At 44.1% G+C, this 27650-nt stretch overlaps 1 protein-coding gene across 1 annotated transcript; it reads left to right on the forward strand.

Moving 5' to 3' along the window:
* Positions 1-1122: 1122 nt before the first annotated feature.
* On the forward strand, positions 1123-26756 carry lats2 (large tumor suppressor kinase 2). Its single transcript, XM_033617241.2, has 8 exons — positions 1123-1624; positions 20224-20356; positions 20489-22071; positions 23798-24025; positions 24130-24484; positions 24840-25022; positions 25666-25772; positions 26066-26756. Exons 1-8 carry the CDS (start codon positions 1259-1261, stop codon positions 26603-26605), a joined length of 3495 nt encoding a protein of 1164 aa, XP_033473132.1. The 5' UTR covers positions 1123-1258; the 3' UTR covers positions 26606-26756.
* The last annotated feature ends 894 nt before the right edge of the window (positions 26757-27650 follow it).

Genomic DNA, 27650 nt, shown 5'->3' on the forward strand with positions numbered 1-27650 from the left:
ACTGGCAACATCATGAGCTACAGGTCCTTAGAGGCTCGCGACTTTTTCCCAAGAAGCTAAACAATCTAACACTTTTTGGATGAAGCGTTAGATCCTTTTTGTTTAACCAGAAACAGCCCTGAAATCACCATCACCAAACCCACCAGACTCCATTTAAATAAACAGTGATTTTAGCGTGAATAGAGCCAGAATATTTTAACATCTAACTGGGTGAATTAAGGGTTTATTTTAATCAAACCGGAGTTGGTGATTGTTAAACAATGCAAAGTGGAACCAAGATGGCTTCTGTGAGTTTTATTTTGCTTCTGTCAGCTTTGAATGACGAGTGTTTGATGATGATAAAATTGCTGTTTTTTTATATGAGGTCTGGTGGGTTGATGATAGTAACTTTGGGACCATTTCTAGACCAACAAAAAGGTCTAGCTCTGTTGGGATCCTTTCAATAATCTTAGCTGACACTTTCTTTCTTAACAATTTGAGCCTGTCAGTGGCAAAAACAAGCACTTAGGTGGACGTAAATTGATGGTGTGAACGAACCTTGAATGTTTCCATTGCAGTCTGGACACTGCTCGCTTAATACTGGACCGACTTCAAAAATTGTTGTTTCCATTATTCACGTAAAAAACACAGAAAATTAGGGTCTAGGTTGAAAAATACCCTGATAGTCCGGATTTTAAGTTCATGACGTTTGTATGATGAGTCCTCTTTGATGAGCTGTTGGTCTATTTGGTCTATTTAATTAAAAGCACAACCTCTCCTGTGCGTAAGATGTAAACTGCCCAGTGTTTGCTTTAAATTTAGAAAATAAGAAAAACATAAACACCATGCATGACCGCAGTCCACTGTGCTCTAACTCCATCCCTTCTCCACAGGCGGAGATTGGCAGCATCATGGTTTGGCTCCGCGGTGCCCTCGTGACCGGCTGCATTTCCTGGAATAAGCTGGAACCTGAGCCTTGAAAGCCACACCATGGAATGTCTGTAGTACCACACCTCAGCGTCATCCAGCCCACCAGCATCTGCAGGAATCAGACACAAAGAGAGACACAACAAAACAAGGGACACAGAGGAGGACTCTACAATCTGTGCCTCCAATCTGTGCTCCTGGAGACTCTGCACTATTTAGGTCAGCCAGCTTGAAAGGGATCTTTTGGAGGGTGTCGGGGAGTGTGTGCCAGCTCGTGTGTGTGTGTGTGTGTGTGTGTGTGTGTGTGTGTGTTTCCCTTTTAGAGTAGGTGCCTGCCCTGGGCACTGAGGCCATGAGGCCCAAGACTTTCCCTGCTGCCCCGTATGTGGGCAACACACGCCAGCGGCTCCAGGAGATCAAGGAGGGTCTGAAGCAGCCGGCCAAGCTGGTGAGCCAGGCCCTGCACGGGGGCAGCTCCCGGACAGAGGGCGGCAGAGGGGCCGACTGCAAGAGCGGGAAAGACACAGCCAGTCGACAGCAGCAGCTCCGACCCCCGCAGAAGTTCAACAACTACCAGAATGCCTTGCGGGAAATCCGCAAGTCCCTCATGCCCTTCGCCAACGAGTCGGGCCCATCTTCTGGGTCAGGACACCCTGCAGGCGCCGGGGAGGTCAACCGGCAGATGCTGCAGGAGCTGGTCAACGCCGGCTGCGACCAGGTGAGCCAGAGACAGAGGAGGAGATGTGTTTGAGCGTGCATGTGTGTGTGTGTATATGGGTTAATGTCTCAACAGTTTCTCGTAGGAGTGTGTGGTCCTGTCCTGGGCACGAGAATGTGCTTTGGATGCTGATGTTCATATCGATCTAACCATCTCTTTGATATCTGTAGCTGTATCAGTGCCTCGCAGGGCGGTGTTGTAAATCAGTGAGTGTGACTGCTTCATGGTAATATTAGATTAACTAATGGTTTAACTACGTTAGCTTTAAAAGTCAAAATCTTTCTCCACAATCTCCAGCATCAGAAGTTCTCAAAGTGTTGATGACTGAGGGCCATTTCAGGGAGTCAGCTTTTGATTTATCTTAAGACATTTTTATGACGTTTTTATGACATGCTAACACTTTACAAAAGCTATAGCAGTCATCAGTCATAAATCCAACATAACACATTGATTACATTCTAGTTTTACAATTTTAAGACACGTGTAAGTAATGAAATAGAGACAATACACTGTTTGACATTGTTGTACCTACAGTAGTGGAGCAACGATTTCTGCTGAGGTACGGCAACACCACTTGGACAAAGTGGACCAAATTGTTGGGATGAAAGTGCAAAGATATTAACAATTAACGCATGTCTTAAGTGGGCACCAGATGCTAAAATAGATGCTAAAATATTTTAAATAGACATCATAAAAAGCAGCAGTTACCACTAATATCGTATAAAAGTTTTTTGTTTGGAAAACTGACAGTGACAGTTCCTGAAATAAAATATAAAACTGCTTTTGCACCTCTACTGTGTGAATGTGTGAGACAGCGGAGAGACAGAGGACGAATTGTAGCATGTATTAACACAGAGTGTGAGTATGTTACTGTTGTGTGCATCTCAGCAAGTGTTGCTCTGCTGTTGTAAAAGCCTCTCCACTCAGACGTTCAAAGCCGCTCTGCCTCCTTCAGTCAGGAATGTTTAATGAAAGCAGTCAAGAGTGCCATAGATGCAACACAATACACTCTTTACTGCCAAGTGTGCAGCACTGTTACGTAACGCCGGCCTGAGCGCTGAAATATCAGGTGGATTTCCCAACTGGGCTGTTTGGAGTTTACTCCCTCTGTCCCGCGTGAGGAATGCGAGAGCGCCATCAAACGTCTCTGGAGAAGAAGAAAGAGGAGGGAGAGTGTCTCTGTGGGAAGTGAGGGCCTCCTGTACGCGCAGCCTTCAGCCACTGAGTCACTGAGTGTAGGCGTCATGTGGATGCTGTCAGTCAGGGGTCACTGCACTTCACCTTGAGATGGAGGAGAGTTGACCTCAGCATCAAACCACGACATTATACTTTCCAAACTTTTAGAGCCATTTTATGTATTTTAATATATTTACAGTTAAATTTTTAGAACTTTTTTCAGTTTCTAAAATGTATCTAAAACTTCTTAAAGTGTCATTGCACCCACATAAGGCCCGTTTCCACCGCAGGAACTTCGGGGTAATTTTACGAGGCCGGGGCCGTTGGTGCGTGTCTCCACCGCAGGAACCACCCCTGAAGGACAGAGTTCTGGAACTTTTACAGGGGCTAAACAAGTCCCTGCCTCGGGGTAGGTACTCAGAACGGCCCCGAAATATCCAATTGGTGCTGATTGGATATACTCAAGGAGGGATGTGACGTCAACAGAAAGCAACAAAATAGCCGGCATTTTTAAAACTCAGCAGACGAGGGTTAGCTCGTTCATATAGCTTCCGCCGCCATGTAAAAAAAACCTCACTAAATGGCCCGTGAAAAAAATATTCTTTCCAGCGGATATCTTAGTTACAACATGATTGAGCTAGCAAAGCAGTTTTGTGTTGCTATGTGTGATATTTATTCAGTTTTGCGAAATGACGATGTCTAGAAAGCATCAGTGGCTGCAGCTGACAGGGACAGCTAACAGCAGCAGCAAAGCTAACATCAGGACGTCATCTGTTAAAAGCCTCCCGTTGTCGGATACGACATGAAACTACTCCAGTTGGCTCAATCATGTTGTAACTAAGACATCCGCTGGAAATAATATTTTTTTCACGGGCCATTAAGTGAGTTATTACAGACACCGCTATCAGCTAACAGCGTCCCTACGTCGCCCCAGTCAAGATGGTCGCGCAACGATTACGTCACATCCGGAGCCCGTAACTTTACAGGAACCTTCCTCGTACTCCGCTCTCTCAGTGGAGACCCGGCGGTTGAGAGGGCCGAGCGAGAGGACGTTCCTGTAGTAGTTCCTGCCCCCCAAATAGTACCAGGAACTTCTTCAGTGGAAACGGGCCAATAGTTCTGGTGAGGGGACAGACATTCATCATGCTGCACCCTGATGTTACATGGAGCTGAAACAAAGCGCATGTTCATTCCAACAATAGCAATAACAATACAGGGAGGGTCGTGTTGACGTGGGTCTGTTGCTATATTGTACTATTGGAAGATAAAATATGACCCAGGGAGTCCAGTTTGAGAGGTTATTATATGTCATGACTCCAGTTACATATTTATCCTGGTGTAGGAATCACAGCAGATGAATGAGGAAGTCTTCCACTGTCACATTTAACATTTCACGTGCACTAAATGTTGCATTTTACTCCTTTCTCTGCTCTTCAGTCAATTTATGTAGAATCCTATCTCCTGCGTTTTTGACGTAAGAACAGCTGAAAAAAAGGTTTTGCCAGGATAGTCTTTCTTAATTTCTTAATTTGTCAGGTGACATATTTCCGTCAGTATAATTTTCTACATGTTGTTGTAATACTCATTTCAACCATGAATGCACCACGACCCTTTGTTCTAAATAGGACTAGAAGCATTTATGTTGTCCTCCAGGTGAGGTTTAATTTCTCCCTGCACTCTTTAACGCAAGGTACCTATTAGGGTTGGGAATCACCAGAGGATCCACGATACAATATTATCACAATACTTAAGCCACAATACAATATTACTGCGATTTTAAACATGTTGCGATATGCTAATTATTGCATTAATATATTAGGATTTATTACATTTTCTTAACTGTAAATTATGTCCCCAAAGGAAAACTATCCAATAAGATTAAGTTGTTCGTCTGTTCATCACATTTCAGCCATTTTTTTGCTGCAGAAAAATTATCTAGTGGACTGAAAAAGCAACTGATTATATTATTCTAGTGTGCTACCTAAAGTTTAATTTGTCTATGTCATATTAATCATTCATTCATTCATCTTCTAACCGCTTCATCCTCTTGAGGGTCACCAGACTATCACAGGTCAATCTACACGGACAATTTAGAGTTATCAATTAACCTAGTCCCCAATCTGCATGTCTTTGGACTGTGGGAGGAAACCGGAGTACCCAGAGAAAACCCACGCTGACACGGGGAGAACATGCAAACTCCGCACAGAAGGGCTCCTCCACCCGGGATCGAACCGGCAACCCTCTTGCTGTGAGGCGACAGTGCTAACCACCACACCACCGTGCTGCCCGTCATATTAATCATTTAGATTTAATTAATTTGAAATTTTAAAGGTGGCACAGTGGTTAGCATTGAGTCTGCATGTTCTCCCAGTGTCAGTGTGGGTTTCCTCCAGGTGCTCCAGCTTCCTCCCACAGTCCAAAGACATGCAGGTTAACTGGTGACTCTAAATTGTCCATAGGTGTGAATGTGAGCGTGAATGGTTGTCTGTCTCTATGTGTCAGCCCTGTGATAGTCTGGTGACCTTTCCAGGGTGAACCCTGCCTCTCGCCCAGTGTCAGCTGGGATAGGCTCCAGCCCCCCTTTGACCCCTAACAGGATAAGTGGTTACTGAAAATCTATACTTGGCACTGTGTGACGATACGATATTGCCACACAAGAATATCACAATATTATGCTGTATTGATTTTTTCCCCTGAACCTAGTACCTATATTGTGTGTTAGCAAGGTCCACAATTTTACTGTCATGTCTCTCGTGGTTGTGGCTCAGAGGTAGAGCAGGTTGTCCACTAATCAGAAGATCAGCAGTTCAATCCCTGGCTGCATGTCAAAGTGTCCTTGAGCAAGATAATGAATCCCAAATTGCTCCTGATGGTTTGTCCATCGGCGTGAGAGCGCGTTTAAAACTGAGTAGCAGGTGGCACCTTGTATTGTAGTGCAGGTTACCATTTCTTTTTCACAGATGAAAAAGTAGATAGTAAATTAAAGAGATTACCCTGGCAAAACATTTTGCAAACAGGTGAGAAAACACATTAGATCAGAATTAGAAAATGGATCCCAGGATTTCTTTTTTCATTTCAGGGATTCCATAGTGTCCTCTCTTTGGGAACTGCTTTAAAATATATTTAAGAGAATGAGGCAGGCTTGCATCATAAAATGCAGCTGATCCAGTTCAGATTTGGTACACCAGTGGTTAAAGGACTCGAGGACGGGCCCTGTGATGGAGCTCGGCATGTGAAGAATGCTCAGCTCAAGCCCATGCACAGCACTAAGGAAGAAATCCTCCCCCGTCCGCCACACAGCGGAGTTATACGAGGCTGTGTGCTGATGGTGGGGCCTTTGCTTTGTGTCTTGTTACCTCGCTTTACATTAATGAGAGGGTCAGGGGGCTGAAATGGTTTCATTGGTACTAGATCAGCTGTCATGAAGGGGTGTTTTTTCCTGTCTTCTTACCTTTTACTGACCCTGGAGACACTGAAGTTTAGAGTTTTATAGGGAGCAAGCTTTCAAAGGGCCATTGTTGGCATGGTCTGTATGTGCAGTGTGTCACAACCATCAATATTGAACACTGAAAATACAGAAATATAAGTGATTTTAAAAACTACAAAAAATGAAGGTTCATTTCAAACGTCTCTCAGAGATAGTAGAAGAACCTGTGAAGAACTTGTCGGCTGAATGGAGCCATTTCCTCGCTTGCGATGGCGACTGGTTGACCTTCATTGCCGCCTTCCACCATTGTGAATGGACCAGAGCAGAGTCAATACAAACAGGAAGTGAACATTCAATGGCAGCAGGGTGGAGCAATTCCTCCCGCTGCCATCGAGTCGCCACCCAACATGTCGCCACTCCTCCTCCTCCTCTTCTGTCTTCTGTCTTTGTCCCTCTGTGTCTCTGTAGACATGCGTCTGTTCCATTCTTACGAGGAAAGTACATGTTGATGGATGTTAAGTACAGAAATGAATGAGTCATCAGAATTGAGGTCAAGTCAATAATGTAACAACAGCAATGTGGGTAATCAGTAATCCAGTATTTAGTTTAATTCAGATTGTTTTGCCTTCAAAGCACATGTGTGAAGTGATCAATATGTATCAGAGAACTGAACGTGTAGTCCTATATGACTGGACCATGTGTGAATTTAATTTGAAAGGACAGACACAGGAAGTGTCCACGCTCAGCAGTCAGACAGGAGTCAGCTTAATTTCCAGGGCTGGTACCTGCGGTTATTCCACAGGCTAGTTAATAACATGTCGGGCAGGAAATCCAAAGTGTGGGATCATTTTGAGAAGGTGAAGGATGAACCCAAGGTGATATGTAAACTCATCTTCATTGGTCGACTACAAACATGACGTATCATCTGAAACATGGAAGTAGCTACATGCCCATTAGCCCACAGCGTCATTAACAGGCGGCTCGCTCAGTGTGTGACGTGCACTTGTAGATAAAATATAGGCCTATATTAATGAAGGTTCATTAGTACGGTTTTGTATTTCTCTGTAATGTAGCACAGTGTTAACAATGTTACTGATACTATTCTTTCTCACACCTTCAACTCAAACCACCAAAATATATCATTTAATCATTACAATAATATAGTAAACATGGAGGAGACTAGTCGACTAATGGCCCTAAATGACGACTGTTGGTCGACTAGGAAAATTCTTAGTCAGGGGGGCAGTCCTAGTCTTAATGGGTTCAATTGAGACAGCTTTTAAAGTGGTTTTTGAAACTTGGCTCTGTTGCTTCATGACGTGCTTTGATGTCTTTCCCTTGATGGGATGTCAACCCTCTAAACAGACTTCAAACAATAAGTGCAGGCAGAGGTTGAATGATCAAAAGCTAATGTCTACTAATGGCCAGCTGACAGCCCTCATGCACAGATGGTGTACGGATGCACAGGAGGAAATCACAAGTCTGAGTTCATAATCCAAATAAAACATAATTTAAAGACAAGCAAAACAAACTAGGCAAGCATTTTCACACCGCTGTGAATCTGTATAAAATGTTTCCTATTGCACCCAGCATCTGACTTTGACATATTCAAGTATATACTAAGGTTTCTGAGGTAAATTGCTGAGCAGCAGTTGCAATACAAAGTGGAAAGAATGCAAATATTAAAAGTATAAGGTAATAATACAGTGCAAATAACTTGCAAATCCAAAAAGTACACAATATATACCAAAAACAAACAAAAGATCGAGGTGAAGTAAGTAATAAATAATAAAAAGAACCTGCCTCTGATGCCAGTTCAACATGTTTAATAGAGACTACAGTTCGTCTTCATACTCATTTTGACTTTCCTCCTCTCACCTGCACACACACTTGATTGTGTTAATATTCAGGTGTCATTAATTCCACATTCATATTGCTGCTCTAGATTTCTTTGAGAGACGACAGCCTCCATTTTTAGGCCACCTAACCGTAGTTTTTCTTTTTAAAACTTCTTCCAGAGCCATTATGGCCGTCGCAGGTCAGCCGCTGCGTCCTTGAACACCCCTCACCTAATTTCTTCTCTGCAACCCTGTTTGTTCAGGCCGACTCTTATCAGCTGGCCTCGTCTTCCTCCTCCTTCTTTGTCTCTCCCGTCTTCTCCAGCTGCAAATTACAGAGCGATGTGGCTCGTTACATAATCACTTTTCTTTTTTTTTAAAGGAGGAAATGTTTTGGAGGGGGAGTGAGGGCGAGGGGGGGCAGCATGCCACGCATCGAGATGACAGGGGAAAGAAAGGAAACGAAGGGAAGGAGGGGTGTGTGTTCCTTCCCTGAGCTTCACGGCCGTCCTCACAGGCCTCCTACTGTACGTACAGGACAAACTGCGGCCAGGCAGGAATCCGGCGCACGCTAAGCGTATTAAAGCCTTCGACGTGTGAGCGAGCAAACACTGCGGTGTTTATGTAACGACGAGGCCAACAGGATGTGACTGGGAAGCAATGTATGTGTTAGTGTTCATGGTTTGTATGTTGCCGTGGAGGACGTGGCTTTTCTCGGCTTGCTGTAATAATTTTAGGCGTAACCTCATTTGAGATTCTTACATGCTGCTGCCATGGATGAGGAAGAGGAGGGGGGAGGATGGTGCAGGTTTTTATGGCGCTCTGTTTGGAAATGATGCATGGACGTCTATCCATCTGAGCGTCTTCCATATGGCTTTGATTTCCCCCCATGCTGGAGTGTGTTTCAGAACTGGGTCAAACAGACGACTAATATATAAAATAAAACAGACTGTCACCGCCGTGCAAAACAAAAAGAGTGTGTGTGTGCGTGTGTGCTTGTCATGTCAGTCTGTCAGAGCAGTTTGTGTGTGTAGAGTTTGTAGGCTGGTGATTATGCGTTTGGGATAACTCGGCGGCTTGCGGCCCCGTGACCATTATGACAAGGGTACAAATGTGGCCTGGATATTTTCGACAAAGAGAACGAGGGAGGAGGAGAGATGGGAGAAAGACTATCCAGAATGCAAATAGCTTGAATTCCTGCTTCCTGGGCTGAGGAATGTGAGCGAGGAACATCTGTCGCCATGACAGCCGGGGTCACCAGGCCCGCCTCCACCCAACACACACACACACAGGCGCACACAGACACACACGATCCAAGAGAGGAAGCGACGAACAATAAAAAGCAGACTCTGACTGTGTTTTGATTGTTCACTATATCTTTCAGTTTATATGTGACTCTCTGTCTCAGAGCTGTTTGATATTTAAACCAAATATTTTATACCTATCACAGATACTGGTTTATTATTCTGTAGAAGACAAGATCAAATTTATTGACCCTCAAGTGGAAAAAGAGATCTTCTGTTGTGCTTAAACTACAAAGAATTACAGTGTATGTGTGACGTTAGCTGGCGAAGAGGTCGGGGACACAGACATACAATGACAGCCAACTTTATTTTATTTCATTTTTTAATGCCCGTGTGTCACTTTGAATCATTCTGTGTCCCCACTCTAAATTCAGAGGATTACGTGTGTTAAATCTTTGGGGGTTGTACTGAGATTTTTTTCGGGTATCTTTTTTTTTTTTCCTTCACAACAGTATCTTTATTGATTTTAACAGCAATAAACAAAGACATACACATAACATTACGTGCATATAAATACATCCAGAAACACGTAAAAAAAAAAAAAGATACCCGAAAAAAATCTCAGTACAACCACCAAAGATTTAACACACGTAATCCACCCCAAAAGTATAAATGAAAAGTAAAGTAAATAGATAGATAAAAAATAAATAATTAAACAAAAATAAGTGAATAAACTAAACAAATACATGAATAAAAAATGAATAAAACAAAAATTAATAAATGAAAGAAAGAAATAATAATAAAAGGGGGAAAAAAATCATAAACTACGATTAAGGACCATGTTAGTGCAATACAAAACACTTCACTTCAGTTCAAGTACAGATTATATCAACATATACATTTTGACAACAACAAAGAAAAAAACCTGACAGATTTGGATATTGCAGAGCTTCACTTATAGCCAGTCCCCCGCTGCTCCCATCATGTGGGTTCAGTCTGTCCTCTCTATAAAACACAAGAAGGGACCCCAGATGTTGTGAAAGACTGATTAATTACCCCTGACAGCATGTGTAATCTTTTCCAAGGGCAGAGTTGTTGATAATTCAGAAATCCATTTACCCATACTCAGCCTGCCAACTTTCTTCCATGAGAGAATAATAACTCTTTGAGCCAACAACAGGCCTGGGTCAGATGGTTTAATGGTGATGCGATGCCACAAATAAATAAATAAATGTTTGGGAAACCCTGATTTCACATTAAAGAAGACACCTGAAACAAAAAATATTTAAAGACAGTGAAATTAAAAATACATTTTACAAGTTCTAACTAGAGGATGTCACAGGTCTGAAAAGATTGACCCAAACCAGTATTGACCCGGGAAATTTGTTTAGAGATCTCATTGGACTAGCTGTGAGCACTTTGGGCACCACAAGCCAAGTGACATCTAGTTTCATTACACTAGAGAGAAGGCAGACATCTCTACGGCTGATATCTCCAACACTCGGCAACTCGCACCAAAACAATCTAGACAATAAATAGCACTGCAGGTAAGAGGAAAAATATGTATCTTTGATTTTGTGGTTAACTGCCCCTTTAAATCTGCCTCACTTACACAATGTAGACCCTTAATAACTCAGTTATGCTGTACTTGATTATCATCGCACCATTAAAGCGAGTAAGAATTTGAGTAAAGCAGTGAAACAAACGAGGTAGACGGACTGAGCGAGTGAGAGAAGGACATAATGTGACATTACTGGGCGGCTCTGGCAGCCAGCACTCTCTACTGGCTACACAGGAATGCAACAGACACAAACACACACACACTCACACACAGGAAACAGAGTATAAACAGTGGTGTGTGTGTGTGTGGATGGTCAGTCAGTCTCGGGCTCAGGGACACAGAAGTGTATGTGTGTATGAACATGCGGATGCAATGGGAGGGGCTGAACGCAGGCGTGTGCACGCTGCATGCACTTGTGTATTTCCACCTATACAGACGCACTGTGATGGACACACACACACACACACACACACACACACACACACACACACACACACACACAGATGTTACAGAAGGCGTAGAAAGTGTGTGGCCTTGGCATTTCCTGGCTTTGAGAGCAGACTGTGCCCACAGTTGCTGCGTGGTCCCTCTGTTAAACGGTTTTGATTTAGTTTCCTCCCGACAAATTAAGCTGGTCAGTGTGTCTGAGAAACTGAGACACAAAACGGCCACACGGCGATGAAACTCCTCTCCTCAGCTGCTCTTGCTTTTCTTTTTTGTTGTTTCTATTGTTGGATGATATCAGAGAGGTGTTTCAGTTATAAAGCCGTCCTGCATTGACGTGAATGGGGTGGACAAAATAACAGAAACACCAGGACTGTTCAACAGCATCACAAACTGTAGCAGGATTTATTGCAGGACTGTTGTATTAGACCACATTAGTTTTTGTTTGGCATACCAAATAAAGCAACAATGACTACAGTTACATGCACACCAATATTCCACTATTATTCTAAATATGAAAGTATTCTGAATTTGATACGGGTCATGTAAACAACATAGTAAAATAACGCGTTTTCCGATTAAGATGAGGGATATGCCGGTGTTAATTGGGTTTTAGTAGCATTCTTTAAGCACAGCACATTCAGGATGCGCATCTCAGGGGGGGGATTTACTGCAGTTTGCGGCACATGGCCTCTTGTCTGTTCACAGTCAGCTCTGTGTGTTGTACACAAACCAACTCACCAACAGTTTGAAAGGCAGGGATAGAGATCCATGGCCAAAAGAAAAGCCCATGCTTCTGGTCAAAAGGAGAAACACACCCACCTTAAAACATTATGAAAGACTTGGATATCAGCAGGTATTTGGATGTGCGCAAATATCCTAACACACATTTTCAAGAAGACGGTGGAAGGAATGAAAGAGGGAGGCTGAGTTTGCACAGTTGAACAGAGACCTGTACTACGAAGCCAGCATCTTACCCAGGATATATTTTCGTTATCTGGTTTGACTAACTCATCACATTGGTCGTCTGGATAACCGCTACTACAAAGCTGGTTATCAACTAGGTCAGTCAACTCTGGGTTTTCCTATCCAGCCATGAGCAGGTTCATGTGAAAGAGGCGGGGGTGTTAATGACGAGTGACATCATCAGAACCATGAATATAGGAGCCTGCTTCATAAGATATGAGATGAAACGGTACCAAGAGTGTGAGACAGTAAAATGTCAGTGATGTAAAAAAAACCCTCTGTAATCTTACATCAGGAAATCTAGAAACATTTTCAGAATGAGGACAAAAAACAGAATATTTTGTGCATGTAAATGTAGTCAGTGAGTGTAAATAGTTTCAGTGACAGTTCAGTAATAAACTGCCCCAAATGTACTGAAGGAAAGAAGTGCATCAGTGAAAACCAATTGAAAGCAGAAGACAAAAGTTTTTTTTCACTGAAGATCTTCAGCAAGTTACTAAATGCATTTTTATTATTTTTCCCAGACTCGAGGGACTTCTCTCCGACTGCCCGGCTGCTGAGTGATTTATAAACTAGCAGCAGCACTTTAAAATCTTCTAAAATGATCCTGAAGCCATTGTAAAGATTTAAGAGTAGGAACAATGTGCTCAGTTCTCCTGGTTCTTGTTAGAAATCTGGCAGCAGCAGCAGCAACAGCAGCAGCAGCAGCAGTCTGAATGTGCTGCTGTGGTTTAACGGTCTTTTTGGGAAGAGCAATGGAGAGACCGTCGCAGTCGTCCATAAATAATAATGCATATGTTATAATAGCTGCAGAGCACCTTTTTATATTTATGGTGTGAAACTAAAACTGTAATATGCTGAGGATTTGACAATTATCATACTGTTTCCTTAATGTGAAGCTACTTAATGCTTCATAATGACACATTTAATGACATCATAGTAATAAATAAGCACATATGTTGGTTTTACATCCAAAGCACCCTCAGTTAGCTCCAGTTTATTGTTGTTGTGATGTAATTCAGTGAGTACAGCAATGATTTAACACTCTCAGGGTCGCTGTGACCTCCTCTCATGGCCGTATAAGTGACTGTGAGTAATGAAACCCTCCTGATACCGTCATCTGCTGAAGAGTTTAATGTGTCGCTGCAGTTGCTGCGTGCGACCAGCAGGGGTGCCTGAGTGTCGGGGCTGAATGCCGGCTCTGTGAGAGCCGAGGTCTGAAATGTCTTTGCAGTGAGGTCATATGCCATTTGAGGGGATTTCCTCATGTAGGTGTGGGTCGCTGCGTCGGAGAGGGGAAGACGATTTTCTGTTGTGTTTATCTCACAGTCTGTTTGTTTACATGTTTACTATTGTGAAAAAGAGACAGGAAGTTGATGGTCGTCTTGTTCGCCCACCACACCACCTGGAGGAATTTTGATTTGCAGGTGTGGTTGATGTGTACACGACTGCACAACATACACAGGACAGTGTTTTCATGTCCGACAATAATAAGGTGAATTTAAGTCGCTTATACTTGAGATTTGGGACAAAACCTTATTTTGGGGGGTTTTGATTTTTGCTTTTCAACTAGGCTGGAAAATATATTTTTTTCCTTGTAATGGGCCAACCTCCCACTGATTGAATTTTTTCTTGAATAGCATATATGATGGATGTCAGAGGTAAGATCTGACAGAGATAACGTCTTACAGATGTCAAAAAGTTATGTATTCATTAATTTCACAGCAGTCGTATTGAGTAACCATTTTATTTTTCAAAGTTGCTAGAAGTTCTCTTAATATTAATCAAAATACTAATTTTTAAACTATAATTCTTATTAAGGTGTGATTTATAAGGGCTGCAAAGTTGATCTGGTATGGTTGAGACACACCTGATAGCAGTATTATTCAAAAAATTCATCAAAAAATAAAAAGCGGACCAGTACTCGAACAGCATTCCCGACTTTTTGGAAACTAGGAAATGAGACAGGAGTCCGTGGAATATAGCTAACCCCTTTTATATCTGATAAAATTCTGTTTTTGTAGAAAACAAAAGTTAACAAAAATCTGGGACTCATCTTTAAAAGGCCAGCATTTTGATGAAAAATATATTTAAACAAAGATAATTATAGCGGTACAGTTTTACACTGATGTTATCATTATGTACTGTGAGTTTTAGAGTTGAAGGCTTTTAACACATTTTTTAATTGATTGAAGTTGTGAATTCTTGTTCGGGACAGAGATGTTTTTCTGGCACAGGGCAAATTTAGAAGTTAACAAAATGGTGGTTAGCACTGTAGCCTCATAGCAAGAGGTTCCTGGTTTGAAGCTAAAAAGTTTCACCCCAGAAACAGAATAAGTGTGTTAATGCCTTATAATTTTTTCTCTGATCGAGCTAAAGTCTTGAAATCTGGTATGGACATACTTTGGGCAACTATCTAACAGTACAACTTTGAAGTTTTTAGATTGCATGAATGATCACACTTTTATCCATGATCAAAATCAAGGTTTTTTCACAAATGTGTTGAAGTCATGATATCTAAAAGAAAGATCTGAAGTTTCCTCAAAACGCATTTAAACCCATTAAAACTAATGAAGAACGACTCCTCAAGCGGATGTTTTTACCTGCTGTATGACTCATGTATGACACTAGTTCTGTTCAACTTTTATTTGTATAGAATAAAAGATAACAATATAGAAGCCCTGTTGTATATGTGAACTGAAATTAATAAAAATCTCAACATTTTTATTGCTTATACCAGAGTGTTTTCTTCAACAGTCGTCCCATATGCCGAAAGACTAAACGTAGTAGACTGTAATAAGAGAAACTCACTTTTCATGTACAGTAAATGGTGCATATAGAGACAGCCTGAGAAATAATACAGCCAGCTCATCTGTGTGCATCATACTCAGGAGATTATTGTCTCTGCTGTTTCACCACAATGGCCTATTTTCTGTAATATTTTCTTGCTGCTAACAGACTCTTTGTTATGAATCGAGTCCATGAAACTGTCAGTTTGGCTTTTGTGTCCCTTTTTTATTATCTTGATCTAAATCTCAACATTTCAAACTATAAACCAGAACCACAATTGGTTCTGTCTCGCCGCAGCTAAAGTACACGTGAAGTCATCTTTGGTCTGAGGGGGCTGAGTGGATTTCTCATTTGAATCTCTCGCTCGCTGAAAAGCTTTCTGAGATCTCCTGCTCTGAATTAACAGGAGAGGACCAAAGGAATGATTGGCATTGTTTAATAAAAGGCCGTAAACGCAAGAGGAATGCTCTGCGTGTTTCCTCCTTCACATTTTTGCTGCTGTGTCTAAAGCATAAATTACACGGCAGCTGATGGAGAGAAAATGCCAGAGTGGTTAACCAGCATTTTTCACATAGGTGACCTACATAGCTCGGGGCTTTTACAGTGACCCACCTGTTGGAGCTGGGGATGAGCTCCCTGAGTATGATTGAGGAGGGAGCCAGAGGGCAAATAATTAAATAAAAGGCCATTTTACAGGAAGAATGCACTCAGTTTCAGATGTGGATCTTCAGTAAACGCTGCCAGGCTGCACAGTTAACTGAAGAATAAAACACAATCTCATGCATTTAATATCTTATGCAAACTAAATCCGCTAGGCATTAATAATTTGGGTGGTGCATTACTGATGGTGGGAAAGTCCCATAGCTGAGATATGAGAGTTGGCTGCCAAACAGGAATCTTATTAATGCATGCTGCTTCCAGTGATCCTTTTTACAGTATCCGTGTGTTGTTACTGGTATTCTCCCTTCGGCATAGATCTGTCAGTGCTTTGAATCTCATGACTGACTGAAATAAAGGTGATATTCTCTGCCATCTACAATCAATCTCAAAAGAATTTTGAGTCTCTTGAGTCTCAGGGTGCTTTCACACCTGCCCTGTTTGGTTCGGTTCAATCAAACTCAAGTTTGTTTGCCCCCTCAGTGTGGTTCGTTTGGGCAGGTGTGAACACAGCAGTCACACTCAGGTGCGCACCAAAACAACCAGACTGAGACCTTCTTGAAGAGGTGGTCTCAGTCCGGCTACAAAGGAACTCTGGTGCGGTTGGTTTGTGGTGAGAAGGTGTTCCGACCTGGATGTGAAGCAACTGCAGTCACATGACACATTGTTTGGGTTAAACATGAGCATGTTACAGTCCTGGAGGATTATTAATGTGCACCTCCTCCTGTACTGCCTTAATATGCACATTCAGCACATCCAATGCATCAAAACATTGTTTTCTAGTTGGAGCCGCGCCTCGTTTTCAAACTGTATGGTTTGACTAAAATGAACAATGACAGCAATATAGTCCACGATGAGCAGCGCTAAAATCAACCTGCGTAGTTGTCCCTCCATTGTGACATTAGAAAGTGTCACATGAATCTTGCAAGTGTACTCTTCTTCAACGTTTGCTTTACTTCCTGGATTTTTCCCACATGGAAATTCTGACGAATCAAGAGCAGCTTTCTCACACAAGGCGTTTGATCTGGTCCACTTGTAAATGCTGCTGTGAGAACATGAACCAACTCTTTGTGACAAAATTAGTCCCTGATTTGGACCAAAGAAGACGACTCTAGGTCTGAAAGCACCCTTAAACCATCCTGAAATGAAGAGTATACAGTGCCCTCCAAAAGTATTGGAACAGTGAGTCCAATTCATTTACTTTTGTTGTAGACTGAAAACATTTGGGTTTGACATCAAAAGATGAATATGAGACAAGAGATCAACATTTCAGCTTTCATTTCCAGGTATTTACATCTGGATCTGATACACAACGTAGAAGATAGCATTATTTGTAATGGAACACAAAATTTTTAGGTGAGCAAAAGTATTGGAACATATAAACTTAAAATAGATTAAAGTGAATGAGACTTAATATTTAGTTGCAAATCCTTTGCTTTCAATAACTGCATCAAGCCTGTGACCCATTGACATCACCAAACTTTTGCATTCTTCTTTTGTGATGCTTTTCCAGGCTTTCACCGCAGCCTCTTTCAGCTGTTGTTTGTTTTGGGGGGTTACTCCCTTCAGTCTCCTCTTCAGCAGGTAAAATGCATGCTCTATTGGGTTTAAGTCTGGAGACTGACTTGGCCAGTCTAAAACCTTCCACTTCTTGCCCCTGATGAACTCCTTTGTTGTTTTGGCAGTGTGTTTTGGGTCGTTATCTTGCTGCATGATGAAGGATCTCCCAATCAGTTTGGTTGCATCTTTCTTTAAATTAGCAGACAAAATGTTTCTGTAGACTTCTGAGTTCATTTTGCTGCTGCCATCATGTGTTACATCGTCAATGAAGATGAAAGAGCCCGTCCCAGAAGAAGCCATGCAAGCCCAAGCCATGACATTACCTCCACTGTGCTTCACAGATGAGCTTGTATGTTTGGGATCATGAGCAGATCCTTTCTTTCTCCAAACTTTCGCCTTTCCATCACTTTGGAAAAAGTTAATCTTTGTCTCATCAGTCCATAAAACTTTTTCCTGGAATTTTTGAGGCTCATCTCTGTACCTTTTGGCAAATTCCAGCCTGGCCTTCTTATTCTTCTTGCTAATGAGTGGTTTGCATCTTCTGGTGTAGCCTCTGTACTTTTGTTCATGAAGTCTTCTGCGAACAGTAGATTGTGATACCTTCACTCCTGCCCTCTGGAGGTTGTTGCTGATGTCACTAACAGTTGTTTTAGGGTCTTTCTTTACAGCTCTCACAATGTTTCTGTCATCAACTGCTGATGTTTTCCTTGGTCTACCTGTTCGACGTCTGTTGCTTAGTACACCAGTGGTTTCTTTCTTCTTCAGGACATTCCAAATGGTTGTACTGGCTATGGCCAATGTTTGTGCAATGACTCTGATTGATTGTCCATCTTCTCTCAGATTCACAATTGCTTCTTTTTCACCCATAGACAGCTCTCTGGTTTTCATGTTGGTTCCACCTCTAAATGCAGTCTGCACAGGCAAAACCTATCGTACCCAATCTGTAACTGAGCTCAGACATTCAGTGCTATTTATTGTTTGAATAATCAATGTAACTGGGAGACACCTGGGCAACAAAACACACCTGTCAGTCACATGTTCCAATACTTTTGCTCTCATGAAAAATGGGTGGGTTCAAACAAAAGGTGCTATCTTCTAAGTTGTGTATCAGATCCAGATGTAAATACCTGGAAATAAAAGCTGAAATGTTGATCTCTTGTCCCATATTCATCTTTTGATGTCAAACCCAAATATTTTCAGTCTACAACAAAAATAAAGGAATTGGCCTCACTGTTCCAATACTTTTGGAGGGCACTGTATTTGAAAATGTTTAATCCTACAATATGCTTTTAGAAATGGTTGGTAGTGATGTGGAGTTTATGCATGTTTAGTGTGAAATGGATTGACCTATCCATAATCAATATATTACCTACAGTAGTTGTCAGTTGGCTCGCCCCCAGTTTGGAGAAGCAGGCAGGTATTTTGGCCACCTAAAAAAATATTAGTTTAAGTGTATGCTATATTTCTAGTATTTTCACCACTTTATCTTAGCGTCAGACAGCCTGTTCCTACGTAAAAGCAGTTAACTTAAGTTCCCCATCTGTACTATCGTCAAAGCCACCAGACTCCATTGACAAAAACAGAAACTTTGGCTTGCTGAACACGTGAGTTACTGATCTACTGCTGCCCTGATCACTTAGGTAGTTTGTGTTATTGTGCGACTTTGGTGAATCTGAACTAACACTTTCAAACTCCAGAGTCACACAATAACAAACACACTAACTGATGGAGGCAGCGGTAGATCAGCAGCTGCTGTGTTCAGCTATGTTAAATTACTGTTTTTTTTCAATGGAGTCTGGCTTGGATGAGAGCAATTTAATGGCTTTAGTTACCTGTCAGAGATAGCTGTCTGATGGTAAGGTGAAGCAGTGAAAATATTCTAAATATAGTGTAAACTGTTGTACATTTCAGCTTAGCTTCCGTGTCGGTACTCCTGCCTGCTTCTCCAAACTGGGGATGTGCCAGCTGACATTTACTGGATTTAATATACTCACTACCTCATATAACCCCACTTCTAAAGATCCGAACTATTCCTCTAAGTGGGATACAAGCTGCAGAAACACCATTATCATCCGTTATAGGAAAGTCTTTGTTCATTTCCAGTGAAGCTTGTCCGTTAGGGCCACTGAGGTAAACACCGTGCTGCAACTACTGAGTCATTCACATGAAATTTGGGCCAATTATCATGAGGTGCTATGATCATTGCCTTGGCTCAGAGTTTTATTTGACTGCTGACTGAGGATCTGTTCACGCATCATTTTTAATTTCCCATATTTTTCACAGTTAAATTGTCTGTTTCACCACAAAAGAAAAAGAAAGAAAAAACCTGTCATGAACTTTTCCATTTCTAGGAATTATTTTTCCAGTTTCCTGCAGCCTCGTTTCAATGGTATGTTTTTTGTGTGATGTTGTGACAGGCGCAGGAAAGCCCTGGTATGTGACCCCAGGATGCAGGTGCTTCTGTGCTCCTGAACCTACTGGGCTAATGTTTTTTAAATGTGTGGGTTGCTTTATTTTTGTTGGGTGTTGGGACACCTTCAAGGCAGAGTATCCTCATTTTGAGTTCATGTGTGTAGCAGGCATGTACGTGCCTGTGTTTGTTCGCGTAATCCTGTGTGATTAATTGCAGATACCAGCTGCAATAACTGTCATTTAAAGCTCATGTTTACGGTTCTTGTGTGTTTGTAACTGTGAAAAACAGGCACTGGAAGTCTGGCCAGATTTGTAGTTTTGTTAACTTATTCTTTGGTCAATCAATTCTTGATGTAATTTCGGATTTTACCAGTTTCAGACCAAGTTTTTGTACAGCGACTTGTGTTTAGAGAACATAAAGCCTTTTTTGTCAAGTGAAAGAAGGGGTGTTATTGAAAAGAGTCTCGAAAAAGGTCTTAAAAAGTTTCTAACCATCTCTTTTTGTTTGTGTTTGTGCTTCACAGGAGATGGCAGTGCGGGCGCTGAAGCAGACAGGAAGTAGGAACATTGAAGCGGCCTTAGAGTACATCAGCAAAATGGGTTACCTCGACCCTCGCAATGAGCTCATCGTCCGTGTCATCAAGCAGACTTCACCAGGTACAAATGCAAACTCAATAAGTTGGTTTTGGTTGGTAGATTTTTATGCTCTTATTGTTGTAATTACTTCTGGCAAGAAAAATTTAAGACCATGCTGAATGTATCGAGTGATTTTGTTCCTTGTCTTTTCAGGAAAAGCCGGCATGCCAAACTCAATGGACCACCGACCTGCACTAGAGGCTCCAGGTGAGGCAGGTGCCATGCCTCCGTACCACCAGATGGGGGCTCCCATGTATGAGGGGGCAGGTGGATACGGTCCTGAGGGTGAGATGCCCAGACCCTACATGAGTGCTCCCCCTGTAATGAACTACATGATGCCCCCGTCTGGTGCAGCACAGGGCCCTGCTATGGGAAACCCAATGGGACGACCTCCCAGTATGGGCACCTATCCACCAGTGATGGCCACCCAGAGCAACCCAGCCAACCCCATGTACCCTCCAGGGGCCCAGCAGAAGGGCTACCCTGGCAGCATGGAGCAGCACGGGCCCATGATGAGCTACAACGTCCCTGGCCAGCCTCTGCAGCTCCAGCCTCAGCCACCAGGGGGCCCTGTCCCAGGCCCACACTATGACTACGGCCACACCAGGCCGCACATGATGGAGCCCTCAGGCTATGGAGTCAAGAGGACTGCCTCCTTCCAGAACAAGATGGCACCGCCCCCAATGGCGCCCCCAGACAATTATGTCAACATGCAGGGGAAAGGGGCCATGGGCCAGAACGGTCCAGGAGGAGCAGGGGGAGGGTATCCTGCAAACCTGTACCTGCCAGCGCATTCCCACCCGCGCCAGGCCAGCCCCACCTCCCATCAGGTCCACATGATGTCACGCTCCCCAGGTGCGGTGGCAGCCATTGGTCCTGACTTCTCCGACATGCCCCAGGGCTTGATGACTCCATCCAGGGCCAGCCTCAATCTGGACCTGTATGAGCACCACTGGGCGGGGCCTCCAGGGCCTGAAGGGGCCCCTCAAGCCAGGCAGCCTCAACCCCAGGGCCCATTCAGGGGGGAGGTGCGTGTCCCCAGCAGAACCAACTCCTTCAACAGCCGCTCTGCGGGGCCCGGTGGGGTCCGGCCTGCGATGGCTGCACCCCCTCCAGCTGGCAAACAGGACCCCTCCCTCGGCCCTCCAAACACCATCACGGCTGTGACATCACCACCCATCCAACAGCCGGTCAAGAGTATCCGTGTGATGAGGCCAGAGCCCAAGACGGCTGTGGGGCCGTGTCACCCGAGCTGGATGACCGCTCAGGGGCAGGATGCAGCAGAGCCGCTGGCCTACATGCCAGAGGAGACCTACTCTCTGGAGCCTGCTCAGGAGCCACGCTGCCCACCACCACCGTACCCCAAAAACCTGCTCATGTCCGGGGCAGAGGAAGGAGCCGGAGTCATGTGTGGAGCTCAGGACCTCAGCAGCACTGCCACCAGAAGCCAACACGGCGGCAGCGGAGGGAGCGGAAAGGGCGAGGAGAGCCAGCAGGTCAAGGAGAAGACGAAGGTGGGCAAGGGAGAGAAGACGGTGAAAGACAAGAAGCAGATCCAGACGTCCCCTGTGCCAGTGAGGAAGAACGGACGTGATGAGGAGAAGAGAGAGTCGCGCATCAAGACCTACTCACCTTTTGCTTTCAAGTTCTACATGGAGCAGCACATAGAGAATGTGATGAAGACCCACCAGCAGAAACTGAACCGCAGGCTTCAGCTGGAACAAGAGATGTCCAAGGTAAGACCGGCCAGACAGCAAGAAAGACGACCTCATGGTAAAACTGACGGTGAAGTTTAACGCTGCTTTTAATCAGTAGTTCCACTTTGCCTCATTCATTTATCCTCAGCCCATACATAACAGATTACGTTGCACAGAGGCCACTTGAGCCCCGTTTCCACCAAACACTTTCGGTATGGTACCTTTGGAACCAAAAGTAACCCTTCAGACATGGTACCTAGACCCTAGTGTTTCCACTGCAAACAGCACTTTTGGCACTGAGGCGTCCTGTAGTTCTCCTGGTAGAGCAGGTGCCCCATGTACAAAGGCTATGTCCTTGCCGCAGCGGCTTTGGATTTGATTCCGACCCGCGGCCCTTGCTGCATGTCGCCCCCTTTCATACTCAACCTGTCCTTTCCAATAAAGGCAAAAAAGTCATCCATCGGTTGTTAGGCATCTGAGGAAAATGTACATGAATAAATAATACCACAAAATTCTTCGCTGTGAAAATGATCAGGTCTCAAACAAGCTTTGAGTCCCTGAAAGTTGATTGTCATAGTGGGTTGAAGGCAAATTAAACCACTGACTGTCTGCGTATGAGAATGATAATCGTTTGTATGGAGCCATGATGTCCAAGAGGTTGTCATCCAGAGAATTCTCCCTCAGGACTTTTGTTTGAGACAACAAGACCTTTGTCTCGGAATGAGAAGTCAGTGAGTTCACACTTGTGTTTGCATGAGCTTGTCCTGAGTCATGACTTTGGCCTCTGCCCCTTTGATCTCCTCTTAAAGTGATTGAAAGGCATTTTTGGAGAAAATACCACAGCCAGACCCAGACGGTTAGGTAAGAGAATTAGTTAAATTTGACGACAAAGGTCAGGGCACAGGGTTCAGCTCATGTCACATTCCTAAATCATTAAACGAAAACTTGTTTTTAACCATAAGTGTTTTTCAGCCTGGACGCTATTTTCCCATGTTTCTGTGTCTCAGTGTGTCTTCTGTGTCTTCAACGATGTCTGAAGCTGGTCCAGTATTGAGCGAGAGTGTTGCAGCTGACAGTGATGAAACAGGCTGCAATGTAACCACTCAGGACATGTTCAACCCATTAAAGCACGTCCACTACAAGTGTTTGTTTTTTGCCACTGACAGGCTCAGGTTATTATTCTAAATGTCTGACATTAATGAAAGGACCCTACAGATCGGGGATTTTTTCAAGAGTAAGATCCTTTTTGTTTGACCAGAAACAGCCCTGAAATATTGGATCTCCAAAGCCACCAGAAAATAAAACTAATGCAGTCTATCTTGGTTTGAGTCTCCAATGTTCCAACAATCACCAACTCTGGTTTGGTTGAAATAATCCCTGAGTTCACCCAGTTAGATGTGAAAATATACTGGCTCTATTCACCCTAAAATTACTGTTTATTTAAATGGAGTCTGGTGGAATTGGTGATAGCAATTTGGGGGCTGTTTCTGGTCAAACAAAAACGATCTTACTCTAATAAAAACATCTCTCTGTTGGGATTCTTGCCATAATGTCAGTGACAAAACAAGTGCTTGTAGTGGACTTAAACTTCTCCGAGTGGTTACATTGCAGCCTGTTTCGCAGCTGCCGGCTGCAGTGGTCTCCCTTAATACTGGACTATATACTTGACACAAAAACAGGGGTTAACAAGGGTCCAGGTTGAAAAACACTAGTTACCCTCAAGGGTTCCTGTCGCCATCTTTCTTACACTGTTGTCCTTCTCCAGGCCGGCCTGTCGGAAGCGGAGCAGGAGCAGATGAGGAAAATGCTGAACCAGAAAGAGTCCAACTACAACAGGCTACGCCGTGCCAAAATGGACAAGTCCATGTTTGTTAAAATCAAGACACTGGGCATCGGTGCTTTTGGAGAAGTGTGTCTCACACGTAAAGTGGACACGGGTGCACTTTATGCCATGAAAACACTGCGCAAGAAAGACGTCCTCAACCGCAACCAGGTGAGTTCATACATTCTTACTCACCTGTGACATCTTGAGAGGTCTGTGCATTTGCACCAGTTGAATATAGAGACATTCACGTCTTTGTACCGTCTTTGTTTCAGGTGGCCCATGTGAAAGCAGAGCGTGACATCCTAGCGGAGGCAGACAATGAGTGGGTGGTGCGTCTCTACTACTCCTTCCAGGACCGCGACAGCCTCTACTTCGTCATGGACTACATCCCCGGAGGAGACATGATGAGCCTGCTCATCCGAATGGGCGTCTTCCCCGAACCTCTGGCACGCTTCTACGTGGCGGAGCTGACGCTGGCCATTGAGAGCGTCCACAAGATGGGCTTCATCCACCGCGACATCAAGCCCGACAACATCCTCATTGACCTGGACGGACACATCAAGCTGACGGACTTCGGTCTGTGCACAGGCTTCCGCTGGACGCACAACTCCAAGTACTACCAGAAAGGTGAGGCTGTTTGTGAGGATGGTTTAGTGCTCTAAATATCTTAACATGCACATAATTTAACACAGTGTTTAAGAGGTTCTATGAGGAGTTTGTAAACATGCAACTTATATGTTACATATAACAAAATACTCTATAATGACCCCGAATCACTTGTTTTGCAGGTTGCATAATGCAAGTCTAGTTATCTGATAACACCAACATACTTTAACTACATTTTTGAATGCAAGACTTAAACTTGTTGTGGAGTATTTTCAGTGTGGTATTAGCACTTGTACTGAAGTAAAGGATCTGAAATCTTCCTCCATCGCTGCTCACTGTGTGTCTAACAGCACTGTTCCCCTTCCTCTGCCTGCAGGGAGCCACGTCAGACAGGACAGCATGGAGCCCAGTGACTTCTGGGACGACGTGTCTAACTGTCGCTGTGGCGACCGGCTGATGACATTGGAGCAGCGCGCCAACCGGCAGCACCAGCGCTGCCTGGCTCACTCCCTGGTGGGAACACCCAACTACATCGCGCCTGAGGTGCTGCTGCGCAAAGGTGGGTGAGAACATGATGGAGAAGTGCTGTAGATCACAGTGTCAGAAATAAAGTGTGTGTTCCAATACACATACTATGACACTGTTATATGTCAGAAAAAGATTTAGTGGTAATAGTATCAATAACATTGTTAACACTGTGCTACATTACAGAGAAATACAAAACCGTACTAATGAACCTTCATTAATATAGGCCTATATTTTATCTACAAGTGCACGTCACACACTGAGCGAGCCGCCTGTTAATGACGCTGTGGGCTAATGGGCATGTAGCTACTTCCATGTTTCAGATGATACGTCATGTTTGTAGTCGACCAATGAAGATGAGTTTACATATCACCTTGGGTTCATCCTTCACCTTCTCAAAATGATCCCACACTTTGGATTTCCTGCCCGACATGTTATTAACTAGCCTGTGGAATAACCGCAGGTACCAGCCCTGGAAATTAACCTGATTCCTGTCTGACTGCTGAGCGTGGACACTTCCTGTGTCTGTCCTTTCAAAATAAATTCACACATGGTCCAGTCATATAGGTTTGGATTTATTTTGGCAACACAACAGAGAATATGTCTGTATAAGTACTTATACCTCTGGATTTGTGCTGTGTGTATCACTTACAGATGAATCTGATCTTGTTGTGCAGGTTACACCCAGCTGTGTGACTGGTGGAGTGTGGGAGTGATCCTGTTTGAGATGCTGGTGGGACAGCCGCCCTTCTTGGCCCCGACACCTACTGAGACTCAGATTAAGGTCAGTGAAGAAAAGCTGTGATTTAGAAATTAAAGTATGGAATAATAAATGAATGAATAAATGTCAGCCTGGTGTCCCTGGGTGAGTTCAGTCGCAGCAGGTCAGGCCTCTGTCTTGGCAGCTCCTAGGTACCATGTTTGGAGTGAACCAAACGCCAAGATCATACAGTATGAGTCAACCACTGTTTCCGAGTTCAAGAAAGAACTTTGAGATCAAAACTGTGAGTGTGTACCGTCTGCCACTGACGTTCCTATAGCTGTGGTGACCTTGTGTTGTGTCTCTTCCCTCTGTAGGTCATTAACTGGGAGAGCACACTGCAGGTGCCCGCCCAGGTCAAACTGAGCCCCGAGGCCGTCGACATCATCGGTCGACTCTGCTGCTCCGCTGAGGACCGTCTGGGTGCTAACGGTGCCGGCGAGATCAAGGCTCACCCCTTCTTCACCCAGATGGACTTCTCCAGCAATCTGCGGCAGCAGCTGGCCCCCTACCGGCCCAAGATCGCCCACCCGATGGACACATCCAACTTTGACCCTGTGGAGGAGGAGGGCGGCCCCGGGGCATGGAGCGACAGTGGGGACAGCACCCGAGCCTTGGACACGCTCTGCTCCCCACACGGGAAGCACCCGGAGCACGCCTTCTATGAGTTCACCTTCCGCAGATTCTTTGACGACAACGGCTGCCCCTTCCGCTACCCTAAACCGCTGGAGGCCAGCGATGTGTCCCTGAGCATGGGCCCAGAGGAGGAGGACGAGCAGGAAGAGGAGGAGGAGGAAGAGGAAGATGAAGAGGAGGAGGGAGAGCAGGGGGAGGGATGTGAGCCGGTGTACGTGTAGAGCTGCAGACTGTGTGTCTATTACTGCCGATTTAACGCTCATCATTCAGCTCATGACCTTCCTGCCTCCTGCTGCCCTCCTCCTGTGTATGTGTGTAGAGATGTGCACGCCACACGGGTGTGTCTGTGTGTTGATGCAGATCTGACATGTGTGATTGTAAAGTTGCAGGAGTAGGACTGATGAACATCGCCACCTTGTGGAATCTATAGCCCATCCACAGTGACTTCAAATACAAAACTCCCCTGATCCGGGACCAAGAGACAACATTGTGTGTGTGACTGAATGTGTGGAGGGTGAAGCGGTCAGAAGAGTGAGACTCAGAAACTGTGCAGACTGAAAGAAGAATATTCTTGGGAATGTAAGGATGTCTGGATCACATGCAAGATTTCGAGGACTGCTCCTGGTTCTTCCAGCGGTTTCTTGTCCCATTCCTTCCACCCTTGTGTCTTACGGACGACTGAAACCTCTCCGCGGTGATCTTCTGACGCAGGAGCTGCTTCCTGTTCTACCCGAGCTGCTTTACACTCGAATATCAGACACGGCAATGTGAAGAGTGGAACCAGTTTACTCTTTGATTGCAGGGGAGGTGGGGAAGTGGGGGGGGGGGGGGACTGAACAAGCAACACGCCTCTTTCACAGCTGCTGCAAAATAAGCTACAAAGACACATTGCATGCACGTGCACACACACACACTCACGCACAGTTTTTCAGTACAGCTCAGTCGTAAAGGATGGAAAAGCAGGTAGATTTCAGTGTCCAGATTTCAAGACGTTGGCTCAGAATTGACAAATTCTCCCAGATTCCTCTGACACAGAGAAATAGTCGAGCAGGCGTGTTCTGGGCGTCAGTTTTTACATTTCTGCACTTGTCGCAGATCAAACTTTTTTGCTCCATCTTTCTTTTTGTACCCACAGCTGCCTCATTTTGTAATTCAGTGTGATATTTTGTCCCTAAGATGGAGACCTGACCCTTCTTCCCTCTGAGGTTGCTGTTACAAATATTCTTGTGTTCATGATACTGATCCTCTGTTCTAACTGACCATTTC

This window comes from Epinephelus lanceolatus, chromosome 14 (genome assembly GCF_041903045.1).
Source record: "Epinephelus lanceolatus isolate andai-2023 chromosome 14, ASM4190304v1, whole genome shotgun sequence".
NCBI classification, from domain to species: Eukaryota; Metazoa; Chordata; class Actinopteri; order Perciformes; family Serranidae; genus Epinephelus; species Epinephelus lanceolatus.